Raw genomic sequence first — 15,053 nt, 5'->3', positions numbered from 1 at the left:
TTAAACATGTTGTGTTCTGCATCTGTGCAAAATAATTCTGTGGCTTTGCTCTGAACTGGAAAGTGTAAATGGCTGCAGACAAGACAGCAGCTGCATTTGATCCAAACTCCCCCAGATTACTAATGAGGTATTGACCTATAAATGGCACTTCAGAAATGACAGCTACCAATATTGACCTTTAAAAGAGGAGTAAATATAAAGAGTGTCTCCCAAAGCTCAGCACTGTGCATGTGCCAGAGGTCAATACCAAGACTCCATTAGAGCCATTTAAGTAAAACATTCTCCTGGAATAAAAAGCCTGGCTATTTGGCTGAATGATCCCGTGGAACCAGCATGGAATACCTGAATGTTTAAACAACACGCGGGACAGGCTTGATGCAAGTGCAGCTGACAGACTGAGGAGCAAGAGGCAGCCTAGCCGCGCCGACCACGGCTCTGAAATATGCCTGAGTGTTAATTGGAAACACAGCACAACTGCTTCCTCACTGAGGCGTGTCATTGGAAAGGAAATAAGCAGGAGCAGCAAAATATACAAAGACACTCATGAGGATAAAGGAACACAACTCAATATGATCGGAGCAGGCAGATGAGACGCCGCTAAATACACATCTGACTGGGGCAATGCAGTAATCTTAACACAGATGAATAGCCCTTTGTTAAAAAAAATGCCCTCATAGCAAAAGTGAAATATGTAATTTGTAATATTCAGAAACTTTTCCCCCTCTGGAATCAATAAATACAACTGCATGTGAAAAAGTTTCAGATAAACTTTTTGTTTTTTTCCAGTTTGGGACATTGTAGCTTGCTATTGGTGTCAGATCAAATCCATGTAATTCAAAATGTCATTATTTTCATGTTTCAGGCTAAATTGGGGGATTAAAATGTTCCATTCCCCTCAGATTTAGGAGAGCCTCTCAGGCCCCATTGAATCCATTGGACCAAATATCCTGAAAAAGCTGATTTTGCCCAGCAACATATCATTTAAAAAAAAAGCACTGAGAGGACGTGACAGAATCAGTTTCAGATGTATCATACAGGTGTACTATTGCTGTCAGTATTTGGTAACACAGATCTGGTGCCCCTATGACTGTCCAACACCCTACCCCCATTCCCTGACCTCTATTTTCCCTGTTGGTCAGTCCACAGCAAATCCGAAAAGCCTCCCAGCATCTCCATGGCGACGGGCCTCAGTCGAGCAGATGGCCTCAGTGTGCCGCGCGGCAATTAAAGAGGGAGCGCCGAGCGGGGAAAAGAAAGTGGGTCAGGATCAGGGGGGAGCAGGGCCGGCAACGTGAAGCTGCCTCTGCCGCAGGCCTGCGCACAGACGTATGCATTTGCGCATTCTACGGAGCACATGCACACACAGACCCACACACACATGTTCATGCCTCGGTGAACCCCTTCCTGGGTCTTCCCAGGAAAAACAAACACCCACCCCACGCCAGTCAGGAAACGTCAGTGGTGCAAAAGAGGGGTTAGGGCAACGGGGGGGGGGGGCTGAATCTCACACACCGAATCCCTCCAACGGCGAGAAGTCAGAAAAACTTCCACCAGAATTACACTGGCAAATCCCACAACCCAATCAATAGGATTAACCCTATAAATCCCACATGCCATACAGAATCAGCCCCCTGTTATTTGGATTACTTCCACTGGAGCGCCACTCACTCTGGCAGGAATTGCTTCTCATTTTTTCAGCCTCACCAAAATTTCACAAACAGCAGGGATGAAACACACCCATGACAATGTGGGGCAAATCCAATCAGTTTCAACCCGTGACTACTTTCATAGCATATTGAGCACTCTATTGAAACATAGGACTTCAATTTAATCTTGACTTGAACCCACTTGTTCTGAAAGATCTGATTGAGCTTCTGAATCACTCATTACTCAAATTAAGAGAGGCTTTAATTAAACTAATTCAGCGGACAATATGATCTTTAGCACATCATGGAGCTTTTAATTTAATTTACTGTTTTATGTGTCATTATATTCTTACAATTATGCAACAGGCATTTGTTTGAAGATAGCTTAAATGGAGAATATGAGTTGGTGTGTGTGTCGGGGTTCACTGGCTTCCCGCATAGGAAAAGAAAAAAGGCCTAATGAGCTGGAAAAAATTGAATGAACTTTTATTTGCTCAAGTCTTTTCTTCTAGCGAGCAGCCCCAATGTGCCTAAATACAACTACAGCCAAGAACACTATTTAAAGGCAAACGAGAATCACCCTTGGAACATAGTCTCATTCAGGAACAGCATGACCCTGTGCACACTCTCATCCCCCGCAGGGTCTACATGTAAATCTCCATTTCCCCTTTTCCTCTTTACATGTAGGCAGTTATTTTCCCTTGCAAATTTTCTTCCACGACTTATAAAGGAAGGTACAATCCTTAGACCCATTCTGCAGAACAATTTGAAACTTGGCATCGTGAGAGGTATGAGTTTGCAGGGCCAGAGGAGGGGAGGTATTTTAACGGTTTTGCTGTGGTATTAAACAGCCTCTATATCAAATTTCTAGTTCCAACATTTGTTCCTCTTTAGCGTCTATTTTCAGTTTTATATTGCTGACGAAGGAGGTACAAGCCCCGGGAACAATCACAAGCCCCTGTATCCATCTCAAATAAATATTTTCTATGCTTGTGCACAATGTAAACAGAACATATGGTTAAAGTGGCAGAGGAACTCAGATGCATCAATAAAGGCAGGAAACTGCACTGTTCACTCTCACTCTGTGAGACTATGGGCTACGTGGGTGCAGGGTCAGTGAGTGGGTGTTCTTGTGGCCACTTATATCTGCATAACTTACCATCATATAAATGTTACAACTCATATGTTTGGCACGTGGGTGGGAGACGGGGGGGGGGGGGGGCTTGACCCCCAAACCGTCTGTTTCTCTGTCCTGAAGTGACATTTGGCATCTTCACGGCTCAGCTGACAATTGCTGTAAACTACAAAATGGCCCTGCGTGAGTCCTTTACTGGTATCAAAGCCCTTTTCCAGATTCCTGACTGGTTAATTCCACTTGCAAACCTGTAGCCAAGCAAGACGTGTGCTGCCAGAGTGGAAGCTCCCATGTGGAAACCCCTGGCAAAGTTATTTAGCTGGAGGAGGCAAGAAGAAGTGAGGAGGAGGAGAGAGGTGGGTGGGGGGTACAGCAGGCATTTTATATGCAACTATTCTCCATTAGAAAGGATTACCTTCAGGGCAAATAGTAAAAAGTAACCCAGACAAAAAGTCAATGCCGACTAGTAGTCAAATCCAGGGCATCTATGACCTGGAACATTCTATAACCGCAAGCAATGAATTTTTCGTTTTTTCCTTGCCTAAACTTAACCATGGTTTAACCTTACTTCAGTTGCCTTGGTGGTTTTCTCCTAACCTAAACTTGGGTTGATCCATGCTTCCAAGCATCGATCACTGCCATGGTAATCAATGTCCAAATCAAAATGCTCCGTTTTTCTTCATGATTACCCCCAAAATCCCATCAATCAGAAAAAATACAGTGATCCAACCGAATTCATTATGCATCAGCATAGATTATTAGTTACTCTCAGACAAGGACATGTAAACAAGTCATCAATCTAGTTTTGTGACTACAACACTACTACCACCTGCAACAGGCTAACAGACACATTTTCAAGATGTCAAGAAAGTGAAGAGTCTGTAATAGCTTCAAAATGTACAAAGATGACCCCCAAAGAGTTGAGTGCCAGATATGCCAAAGGAAACTGGCACATCACAAGTCTACAACAAGCTTGGCAATTCATCTAAAAAAACAGCACACAACAGCTTAGCCGTCTTGCAAAGTAATGTTTTCTCTAGCTATTATGGCTGACGTTACTGCAACCTGCATGCTAACAAAGTGGCTAACTGTCACATTGTTTTAGCTGCATACTGAAAATCTACCAATCAATCATAACCCGACAGCCGTAACCTAAACTCTGTACTTTAGTTGCCATGAGCTGCTGTAACACAAATATCAAATGAAAGACATTATCACTGAACATTTTGCAGATCTGGAAATGTGATCCCTCTGTCTGATACTAAAAATAACAAGTTGGGTAAATGCAAAGTAGCTGCCGATAGATATAATCTATAGAAGATAAGAGACGGGCATCACAGAAATACTGGCGTCACGATATACTGTATGTTGGCAGACAAAAAGAAACTGATGTAAAGTTTAGTGGGATCCATTTTTATTTATATTTCGCCCTAATGTTTGGCAAATTAAGTTTAGTTTGCATAAAATTTCAATGGCTTACCGTTCAAAATGTGCTTTTATTTTATATCTGCTGTCATATTTCGCACTGGCACTTCTTCTGCAACTCTACAATGTCCTGTCTTAGACATATCATTACTGCAATTCAAAATTAACTTGATGCACCCTTGCCAAAATCTTAAGCTTATGTCATATTCATGTAAACAAGCAGCAAATGTCAGCTGATATATCCCTAAAGAACTGTGTCACATATTTTCAAATATAAACATGGACCTTGTAAGAAGAGACAAAGGGTGGAAGAGGACAGACAGGTGCATCAGCAGGACCTCATGGGGGAAACCTGCTTTCCAGCCTGTCAGTCCCTGAAATAATACATTAGGGATAGTGCAGCAGCCCTGTGCTCACTCCCTGTGATGGAGACCTCAAATGTGAAGGGGATGTGCAAGGAAGTCCCTTTGGTTCACGTTCATAGAATTGTCTCCTAATAGATGTAGGAACTGAAAAGATCTTAAGGAAATGTAGGTAAAGCACAACAAAGCCATACTCTACAGCTTTGCTTTTCTGCATACAAGTCAATAGTTTAAGTAGTTGCAGTGCTGACGCAGACTCCGTCTGGTACAGCTCGAGATAAAGGGATAAACACAACCCCTTTCCCTGCTTTGCGGTGGGACTAGTGATTCCATTACTCACTCGCCCACCTCTTTTTCACACACATTTAAATATAAAATCTACTGACAGCCACAGCCAATGCCATGCCAATTTTTAAAAAAAAACAGACAGGGCATACAGGAAGGAGGCCATTTGGCACACCTGACTTTCTAAAAACAATGCAAAACTGAAGTCAAATTCAGCCAGGCTTGAAACTGGGGAATCAATAGCAGACTACATTAGTTGCTTTGGAATAGACCCTACTAACAAAACGGAAGGATCGATGCCAAACTGCAGGCCATCTCTGTGTTTATCTTCATCTCATTCACAGCAAAGTTGAAACATGTGCGCTAACAAACAGGCAATATGAAGAATTTCTACCACTCGTGTAGGCTGACCTCAATCTCAGTATAATGGCCAGCAATGTTAAACTATATGGTGTCTATTTTGCTGTAGGCGAAGAGAAAAATGATAGCTAATATATTCTGAGAAATGATGGCATATAAGCAATTGAAATCCTTTTGAACTGAGCAATTATCTCTCAAGTCGATCACAGCAGGGAAAGGTGCAAACATGAATGAAAGGTGCACACGGAGAGAAATATGACAGACACAGAGCTGACCTGTTATCAGTCATATTCTGCTAGTCTGTCTGCACAGGACGAGGGCACTAAGGAGCTTTGCACCAAGCTGCAGCACACGGGAAGCTTAGCTATATGTCAGGGAGAATAAATAAACCTGTGTTTGTGTTTTCTAAGGAGCCCCCCCCCTCCCCCACCCCTTCTCTTTTAACACCAACGCCACCGCTGCTGCTGCTGCCCCCCCTTCACCCACTCCCATTTACAATCACGCTGTTGCTTTGAAGCACAGTCAGCTCCCGGAGAGATATCAGTGCGGAATATTAAATGAGCGAACACCATCACTCATTAAAAAGGGAAACATTTCATGAAACAAACCCCCTTTTGTATCAAGTGCTAACCAAGCCGACTCTCAGCAAGCACCGTCCTCAAAGGCAGAGCGAGGAGACGGGGGGAAAGGGGAGAAGAGGGATAAAGGGGAAGGGGGGGTGCATCCAAGTTTGTAGAAAGTAAAAGAGAAAAATGTAAAGTTCTGGCAGGAGATCAGCTCTGAGCCTCGCAAAACCCCGGGTGCTCTGTAACAATGACGGAAATTTCGATACCACTTTGATTCTGAACATTTCCGCAACTAAGGATTGAAACCGCTGCTAAATTTTCAGAAATGCTCGATATCTTCATTCGGATGTGCTCGGCAAGCTAATGTTCCATTTCAGATTCACCCCTGGAGGGTATTTATCAGTGGATGGCATGTGCAGTGGGTGAGCTGGAAGGCTTGTAATGGGATTGACAGATATGGTTTTTGAAGGTGGTACAGATGTTTGCAGTCAGAAGTTGGAGGCAGTTTGTGTAAATATTCAGTGTCTTATAAAGTTGACCTGCTTGAGGTCACAAATTCAGAAAAGTGTCGGAATTTTCAGCAGAATTTGCTTTCAAAGGATAGAAAAGCCTCTTATTCAGCAGGCGGGTGTCAAAGGCATAAGAAATCTCCAATAAAATCGAGAATAAAATGGTTCTTTCAAATATTTAGGGCAGGATGGAAGAAACTTAGACAGGGAAAGGCATTGTTGGCTATGAAAAATGTATTATACTTAAATTATACAACAATTAAAGGTCCAGTGTAAAGGATTTAAATTGGCAGAAATGGAACATGATAAGAATTGTGTTTTCATTACCTTAGAATGAGCCAGTAATATCTACATAGAGAGCAGGTCCTCGTCCACGGAGTCCGCCATGTTGCACGTCCATGTTTCTACAGAAGCCCAGAATGGACAAACCAAACACTGTCTCTAGATAAGGATAAATGCATTTCAGTGTCTGCCACTGTCATTAGCAGCCCCTCTGCAGCATCTGCAAAACACTGATTCTTTAAATTCGAAATTGCTTCATTCAGTGTTTTAACTGGTTTAAAAACAACCAGGTGTTTCTTTTGGAGAGGAAGAGACCTCTGCAGATAATTTATCATGCAGTTAAACCCCCCTAAATGACGCTGAAGGAAATCTAACTGGGAGATGTTTCAGCTGGTTGCAATCTGCAATCCTCATTGCTAGATGCCCCTAAATGCCCCTAAATCTTACATACTGAACCTGGAAATATTAGATCTCAGCAGTGGAATTGTCTAAAATAGTGGCAAAGAGCAACATCAGACTGACACTGTTGTCAGGGAGAAACTTCGATTAAATCCCTAATTTAAGGCCCTTATTGGCGCAATACATCAGCAAACTGATACATCGGTCTGACCCAGGACAGGAAGAGGCAGAGCTGCAGGCCAGCTCCTGTCAACAGACTGCACAAGTCAGCACAAAATTCAACTGAGTCAAACAACAACAAAAAAAACATGGCAACAGCAACAACTAGTCCATCAAGTTTTAAAATGAATCCCAGTCCACCTCAACTAGTTCAGAGAAAAGCCATGAGTGCAATACACAGCCAATGGAACAAAACCTCAGAGCTAATCAATCCAAACTGGTGACAGAAAATACACATTTTTTTTATTTATTTATTTGTTTTTGAGACACTGCTTGATGGTCAGCTACTGACAGACTTTGTCTTTTTACATTACAGCTTCCATTTTCCCCTTCATCCTCAAACTCAGCAGGTTGTTCACTGACTGGTTATCAGGACTCCTGTGCTCCTTAATGGAGGCACATCAGCCCAGCTGCCTGTTGTAAATTGACTTGTTCAGGCAGTCATGGGGGGGTGGGGGCTGCCCTGATCAGATCTGCTTTATTTTAAAGGCATACAGCCTTTGTGGGAAGACCAGGAATTATCCACTCTCTCAATCCCAGATCAGCCTGTGACTAAATGCCCCAGTTGTAAAGCCAGACACAATGAGCAAAGCATGGTATTCCCTTATGATTTCTTGTTTTTTAACCGGTGAAGCAGAAAATACAAGACGACTGCACAAAAAAAATAAAAATGATGCATTTAAAAGGCAGCGCTTCTTTTGCACAGCAGCTCGGAAAAACACAGAAATGGATGCAGTTCCTGTGAAGAAATAAATATGATTTGCCTTTACTGAAATGACTGATTACAGGTAGTAACTATAGTAACTGAGCTCTAAGGGAGAAATACTGCAAAGAAACTCTCCAAGCTATTGGCGAGCCAAGACGCAGGCACATAAAAACAGTGCAGACTGTCAGAATCCCTCCAACATGTGAGATTATTTGCTTTTTCTTCAGAGAAGATTTACATCAACTCAGGAACCATAATAAGCCTATCCTCTGATGCTGGAACAGCTATCTGACAAACTGCAAGGAAAATATGGAACAAGTGTAGTCAGTCAATGCCATTCTCATTCTCAAGAGCAGAGCAGGAATTTAACCATTTAATCCCTTGACAAGGATCGGCTAAATAGAAAGAAAACGACTCGACAGATTAATGCCAAATCAGAAAAGCTCAGGGCGAGATTTGATCCCCTTTATTGATTTCCTTTTTCCTTACTTTGCTGATTCTGCGATTTGAGCTGAAACAGAGACGAATTTCAAGGATTTAAAGCAGAAAATTGCAGCTGCAGCTTCCTGATAAACGTCTTTTCCGTCCTGATCCAACATGGTGACTGTCTGGTGTGAAGAAAGCAAAGGGACACCTAACAGACACTATACACCAAAATAACAACCAAATCAAAACACTGCATATGATACCGAACTGCATGTTCTGACAAAACAAGCTGTCTGGTAACCTTAGACAGCCGGTGTCTGGGACAAACATTACTTGTGATATTTGACTATCCTTCCATATCCCCTAAAATAGCTTCATCCAGTGATCCAAAGTGTTTCATCATCACAGAGACATGCAGCTGTAAGCTCCTCACTTGAGGCCTTGACACATTCATTAATTCCTTATCAAGACTAAAACCCTGCATGTAAACTACCGACTCCAAACCATCAAAAAGGTTAACTTCATTTAAAGCCCCTCTAACACATGCACTGCAAACCTGAAATTATCTAGACATTACCCAAAGGAGCTGTATGTGAGAATGCAAATGTCTCAATCAGTTGGATCGGACAGTAAACGGACTTATATATTACTGTCTGGCGAATTCACAATGAACGAGTGGGCGCATTGATGATGTTTCTATCATGCAGCTCACACGAAGCTGGAAGACAACAAACATCCGATGATAAAGAAGTAGAGTAATTTACACAAAGATGGCAATAAAAATGTCTAGCTGGGGCGATGATGAGATTCGCAAACTTCCGTCCGCAAGGGCTAAAGCTGGAATCATCAGACAAATTCGAGGAACAGCAAGACATTCGGTTGTTTATGAGCGAATTACAAATCGGGTATGTGACTGCTGTGTAATCTGCATTATGTCCTGCTTCCTGCATGCTCTACCAAGGTACCACCCCTCACTTAAGATAAACAAAGTACTTCCTGAAGGTGAGAGCGCTTCTGACACAGACAATCTCCTGCATGTGTGAAAGGGAAATTCTGAACTCCGAACAATGTCCAGACCCGATTCTCTGGACATTTTCTAGAGTTCATATGAGAAAACAGCTAAACAGTCATTCTGAAGCTGCAACAATAAGGCCTAGTTTATTAATCGATTAGTCAATTGACCGAAAAGTCATTGGTGACTTTTTTCATAACCAAATAACTGTGGTAGTAAGTTCTTGAGTAAGAAAGCAAAAAAATTGCTGGTTTCGTGCTTTTTTTTTTTTTTTTGCAGATATGTGTAAACTTTACATTTCAACAACACTGTGGCTAATGTGTGGTCAAATTTAGCCATAAGGTTATGATTAGGAAAAGATCATGCTTTGGCTTAAACATCCAGTTATGGTGGCATCAATGAAAATGTAGTCCATGTCTCACTAAAAAGCACTGGTTTTGTTGTTCTCCGGTCTAGAACAGTGGTCTACGGATGGAAACCATCTCGCCCAGGTGCCACGCCGTCCACCATCCCCTCCACCTCCTGATGTAAAAGTCAGCTCATACACGGACAATCAGAACTACATCGCTTTAGAATCGTTGATATGATCTGTATGAAACATACAAATGTAACTTGTCTGTGGTTTGCAGAAACATACAATGCCAACATTTTCCTCTGGTGACAGGGCTGATAAACTGAATAGTTTTGGATTTTAGGACTATAGGCTGGATATAATACACTGTTTGTAGACGTCACCTTTGGCTCTGGAAAAATTAAACAGGGCATATCTTACTGTTTTCTGACATTTTATCGACAAAACGATTATCTGAGAGAATAATGGGCGGATTAATCAATAATGAAAATAACTGTTAGTTGCAGAGCTAATTCATTCAGCCTTTAATAGTATTTGTGCAGTCGTCTGCACGCAGAGAACACTCCATTTTGGCATAACCTTTCCATTATTTAGGTTCAGCGCTTATTGTCATGTTTTATTAATCTATTTTGTGATACTGCAGCCTTTATGTAGAGACCAAGGGGCTGGTAATGTGCATCGTGAACTAACAAAAGAAAACTGAGAATGTGCTTTTTACATTAACTGCTGCGGTGTGGGAACAAAACTTAGTTAATTCACATACTTTACCAAAGAAAAGAGAAATCACTGAAATTAACGAAGGGCAACTCCATTTCCAGAATCAAAGCAGACGCATAAAAAAAGGAGAAACTACATTTTACAGAGACATTTCACGCAGTCATTGGAGAAGGATTTGCTAAAGAGCTGACAGCACAAGTACAATGAGCTAAATGCTCTAAGAGATGAAGTTTGAGTGGCCAAGTACCTCCATTAGTTTCTATGGCAAAAACGAAGCTTAATCTCCTGTCAGCTCCCCTCAAGCTAGTCTCCCAGGACTCGCTGCTCTCTCTCCCATCCATCACCTCAGCAGGGACCAAAGGGAGACTCCCCAAAGGAATGAGGATCAGAGCAATTTGCATTCACACTCGAACCATCAAGGCCCAACAATCCCATAGTGACGCTCTCCATTACACTATATCACAACTGTCATCCAAATGAAATGTAAAATGCCACGGAATAGCAATTACAGATTTTCTTCAAAAAGAGGGAAAGTCAAAATGCTAATTGCAATGTTCCAGCAGTATTTGTTCCGTGACCCATCTGAGGAAACACTTTCCTGCCTGTTTCAGCGCTCAACATCAAACATCTATTTCAACACATTTCACGAACATGCCTGCAATTGTGCTCAGACCCCCCAACTGTTCAGTCAATCAATCCAACTGAAGTACGTGACATTTCATACACAAAGGTAGACTTCAGTTTGCAGAATGCCTCTGGAAAATAAATACACACTCCAGCAGCACAGCATGTGACCAGTTGTCATGAGTCAAAATGAACTGTTGTGCATCAGACTTCGGTGACAAGCTTGTGCATAGAAATCAGGCCGTTGGCTTCGCAATTAACCCTAAAGAGTCAAACAATAAAGCTGTCTATCAAAAGCAAACAGGAAACATCACCCGTGGTTTGCATCCTTCAGGAAGTGTCATGTGAGACTCACACAGCAAATAAACTCAATTAAAGGGCAGTGACACACAAAATAATGCAGCTGTGTTGTATAGCAGAGAAACTTACCAGCAAACATTCAAATGAAACTATTCTGACTGACTGCCATGAAATGACTGACAGAACCGAACAACAGGGGTCTCCAGCAGAGTGATTTTCGCCCGCACGCTGCCAAGTCATTACAAAGATTATAATTCACAACTGCACAATTTCCCTTCCTGAATAATTGTACATTCAAAGTTGATGCTCGTCCACCATTCAGCATTCATTTCCCCAATGTTTAATCCAACTAAGATGCGGAATTAGAGCTGGAAAATCTCTTTATCCCACCACTGAGAGTGATATCTATATGGGCTCGAACAGCACCAGGACCCGAGGATGGAGCCAAGCTATAAACAACCACCTGGTTGCTAACTCAATCCACACTCAATTAAATATCAGACTGGAGAGACTGAGTGTTAATATAAGAAAGCAGGAACAGAGCTGCCGTTTTTATTCACAAATGCATTATTCTCAATGTTCCTTTTATTTGATAATCTATTTGGCGAACGGCTCGGAATATTTTCTGTTTATGAATTTGGCTCTCTTGTGTTTTTTACAAATGGTTATTACCATGACAAGCACAAATGGCTTTCCCTGATGGATAACTGCAACAGGGTTTGCTGCTACTTGCATTTGTTAGGGCCATTCTCCGACTTGTTTGTGCTTCTGTAATGAGGAGAGAGTCTGGAACATGTTGTATATCAATTAGGCCATCAAAGACAGTGGGCATTTATGGCGACACCCTTTAACCTCAGGGTGAAAGACCAGATTCTTGTTTTTGCATGTCAAAAGAAACGGGTCCAAACAGATGCTGAAATAAAACATTTTCCAAGCCCTTCCCTTCACAGTGATGTCTGAAAGCACAAATTGTGCAGTCACTTTGGTTAAATAAACTACACTAATAAAAAAAAAAAAAAAAAAAAAAAGACAGAAGAGCCAAGTTGTTCATACGGTGTCTAATTAGGCTTAGAAAACACCTCCTGCTTTACTCCAGGACGCTTTAAGAGCAATTTTTGAGACATTTCTCCACTCCCTTGATTGAACAGCTTCAAAAGATTTCCACCGTGAATCCCAAGGGAACCAGTTAATCCTGATCTTCTCCACAAGCAAAGGGATCATCTCAATGTAAATCAGACAGGGCTTTTGATCAAAGTATTCAATCAGTCTTAAACACATGACGCCACAAGGAGCTTCGCTGCGAACAAGGTCAACATCTTGGTTGTTCTCGAGCTCAAAGGGAGGTGGGAGAAAAACAACTCAGATGTGACATAAAATATGCGCCTGTACAGACGCATTAGACGAGAAAAAGACCACCAAAACATAACATTTGAGTGTACAAGCTGCAGTCTGTCGGAGAAAATGAGGATCCCAGTCCCATTCAAAACATCATCGGACATTCCTTGACCACACTTGACCCTCGTCCATTCCTTTCTTAAAATAGGGGCGCCAGACAGAATTTACCTGTCCGTGATGTAAACAAACCAGTAAACTTTCAGCTAAGCCTTAACCCCCCCCCCCGGATAATGGATCACACACAAACACAGGCGTAGCCTATACATGACGTTTTGCCTCTGGCTCGTTTTGTTTCCCAATTAGACGGTTGTCAATATAACCAGAATAATGATGCTCCATCCAATAGCAGTCAAATACACTTATTAAGCATGTGTTTAAATGATTAGACCCACTCGAGGAAGCTTTAATGCCAGGATGATCAATGTCAAATTATCACTCCATTTATCAACCACCAGTGCTCCAATTCTCCACCCAAAACACACACACACACACACACACACACACACACACACACACACACACACACACACACCACCTCTCTTCCTCTATGATCTATTATGTATTCAGGACAGTGTCTCAAAGTATGACAGGGGTTGAAGACAAATGTCACCACGTCCTGAGTCACTCTTCCTCAGGAAACATCATGAGTGAATATGAAAAGCAGCAAAGGCCTGTGGATTTGATGAACAGTTTAAAATGAAGGATTCAGACATCATGAGTCCTTCAAGTAATTCTACAATATTTACCTAGCAGACAGGAGCTGAGCAGAACAGGCCACAGGTTTCAATTATCATTCAGAAGCACTGTGTGGCTCCGAGTTGCCATTACAATGAGATATTGGAAAACTTGGGAGTCTGCTGGCCCTGCACGGTTCGCACATATCGCCATCTGCCTGCTGCTCGGGTAACTTCATTATTTTTGCAGCCCAATAAGTATTCTGCAGCCGTTTTCCGTGGGTTTGACTCTAGGACTGAAAACACTTTCCAATTTTCTCTCACTCATTTGCACATCTTGTTCCAAAACACAAACCGCGCCATCAAATCGATCCACCCATTCATGCATTAATCAAGTCTTGCAAAAACATCAAGCAGCACACACACACACACACACACACACACACACACACACAAAGTGGGGAGCAGGCATGTGATGATAAAATAAAGCACATATGTCTCAGATGATTCCCTGCAGCTTACCTTGGACGTGCAGCGCTAACAGGAGTATCCATATCCCCACACACATCGCCATGGCACCTCAACTATCCGGATCTCGTCTGATAACCTGAGAGTGGATGAACGGGGATCACTCGAGACGACAAAGACCAAGCATGCAACTTCTGCAAATCCCACTTCGGATCCGAACTAGTCTACCTCCCTCACTGAGCAGTAGGAGACTTTCGTAAAACTAGAGGATCGGTGTTGCGCTTCTCCGTACCAAAGCATCAATGGCACGTCTGCGGCGTTTCTTTGCTCTGGCGGAGAGTTTGCACTAAGTCGAGCCTGGCCGGGGTCCCCAAAATGAGATCCAAGCGGCTGCAGATGTGCCGTGTGGATGATGGAGTCTGTTGGGTAACAGCAGGCAAATGGAGAGAAGAAGGAGAGTTATCAAAGCAGCTCTTCTAGTTTAACCATGGAGCCTTTGTTTCTCCATCCACCGCAGCGGCTGCACAACTCTCTCCCTCCTTCCAGGATTGTGGATCAGAGGTAAAGTGAGCGGGAGGTCCTCGATCGATGCTGCGCTGGGAAGTTTCCAACACTTGGAGAGTTCCGCCGGGGAAATGTTGTCTTCCGTCCGCAAAAATTGACACAGCACCTAACAGATATTCTGCTGGTACCGTCCCGGTGTTAGTTCCTTAAGTTCCCGGTTGTCCCTGTCTGCAGCCACGGCCAGCCGGAGATCAGCACACCAGGCAGGTGAAGTTGTTGCAACTCTGGAAATGGTGGGATGTCCCCCCTCTTTTCCTCGTTTTTCTTTCCTGTGGATGAAACAGTGTTTCTTTATCCCACTATGCGCACCGCCCCGCTGATCTGCCACCACAGTGTGCTGCTGACTATCGCTGACGCTTTGGGAGAGATCGGGATCGGTGACGTTGTGCAAGGGAGGAGCCTGGATTGTCCTGCAAAAAGCAAAAGCATCGCCTGGGAAAAAAAAAAAAAAAAAAAAAACCAGAAAGCTACAGCAGCCTAGTAGCCCCCTAGGAAGTGACTCTCAAACTTTTCGAGCACGTACAGGGTGTTTAAAATGAGTAGTTTGGAGCAGATGGTGATCACATTGTGCGCAAAGGAAAAACAATTTTGGAAGGATTGCGATAGATCCGTCGAAGAGGCAGGGTG

The 15,053-nt window shown here is 42.8% G+C and overlaps 1 protein-coding gene across 1 annotated transcript in view; it reads right to left on the bottom strand.

Moving 5' to 3' along the window:
- The window catches only part of nectin1b (nectin cell adhesion molecule 1b), an 89,200-nt gene extending 74,413 nt beyond the window's left edge, over nt 1-14,787 (bottom strand). Inside the window, exon 1 of the mRNA XM_049576290.1 lies at nt 13,917-14,787. Within this exon, the coding sequence (XP_049432247.1) occupies nt 13,917-13,968 (52 nt within the window). The 5' untranslated portion in view covers nt 13,969-14,787. The remainder of the gene's footprint in view (nt 1-13,916) is intronic.
- Between the last annotated feature and the right edge of the window lie 266 nt (nt 14,788-15,053).

Source organism: Epinephelus fuscoguttatus, linkage group LG5 (genome assembly GCF_011397635.1).
Source record: "Epinephelus fuscoguttatus linkage group LG5, E.fuscoguttatus.final_Chr_v1".
Lineage (NCBI taxonomy): Eukaryota > Metazoa > Chordata > Actinopteri > Perciformes > Serranidae > Epinephelus > Epinephelus fuscoguttatus.
This window is presented reverse-complemented; position numbering and strand designations above follow the sequence as displayed.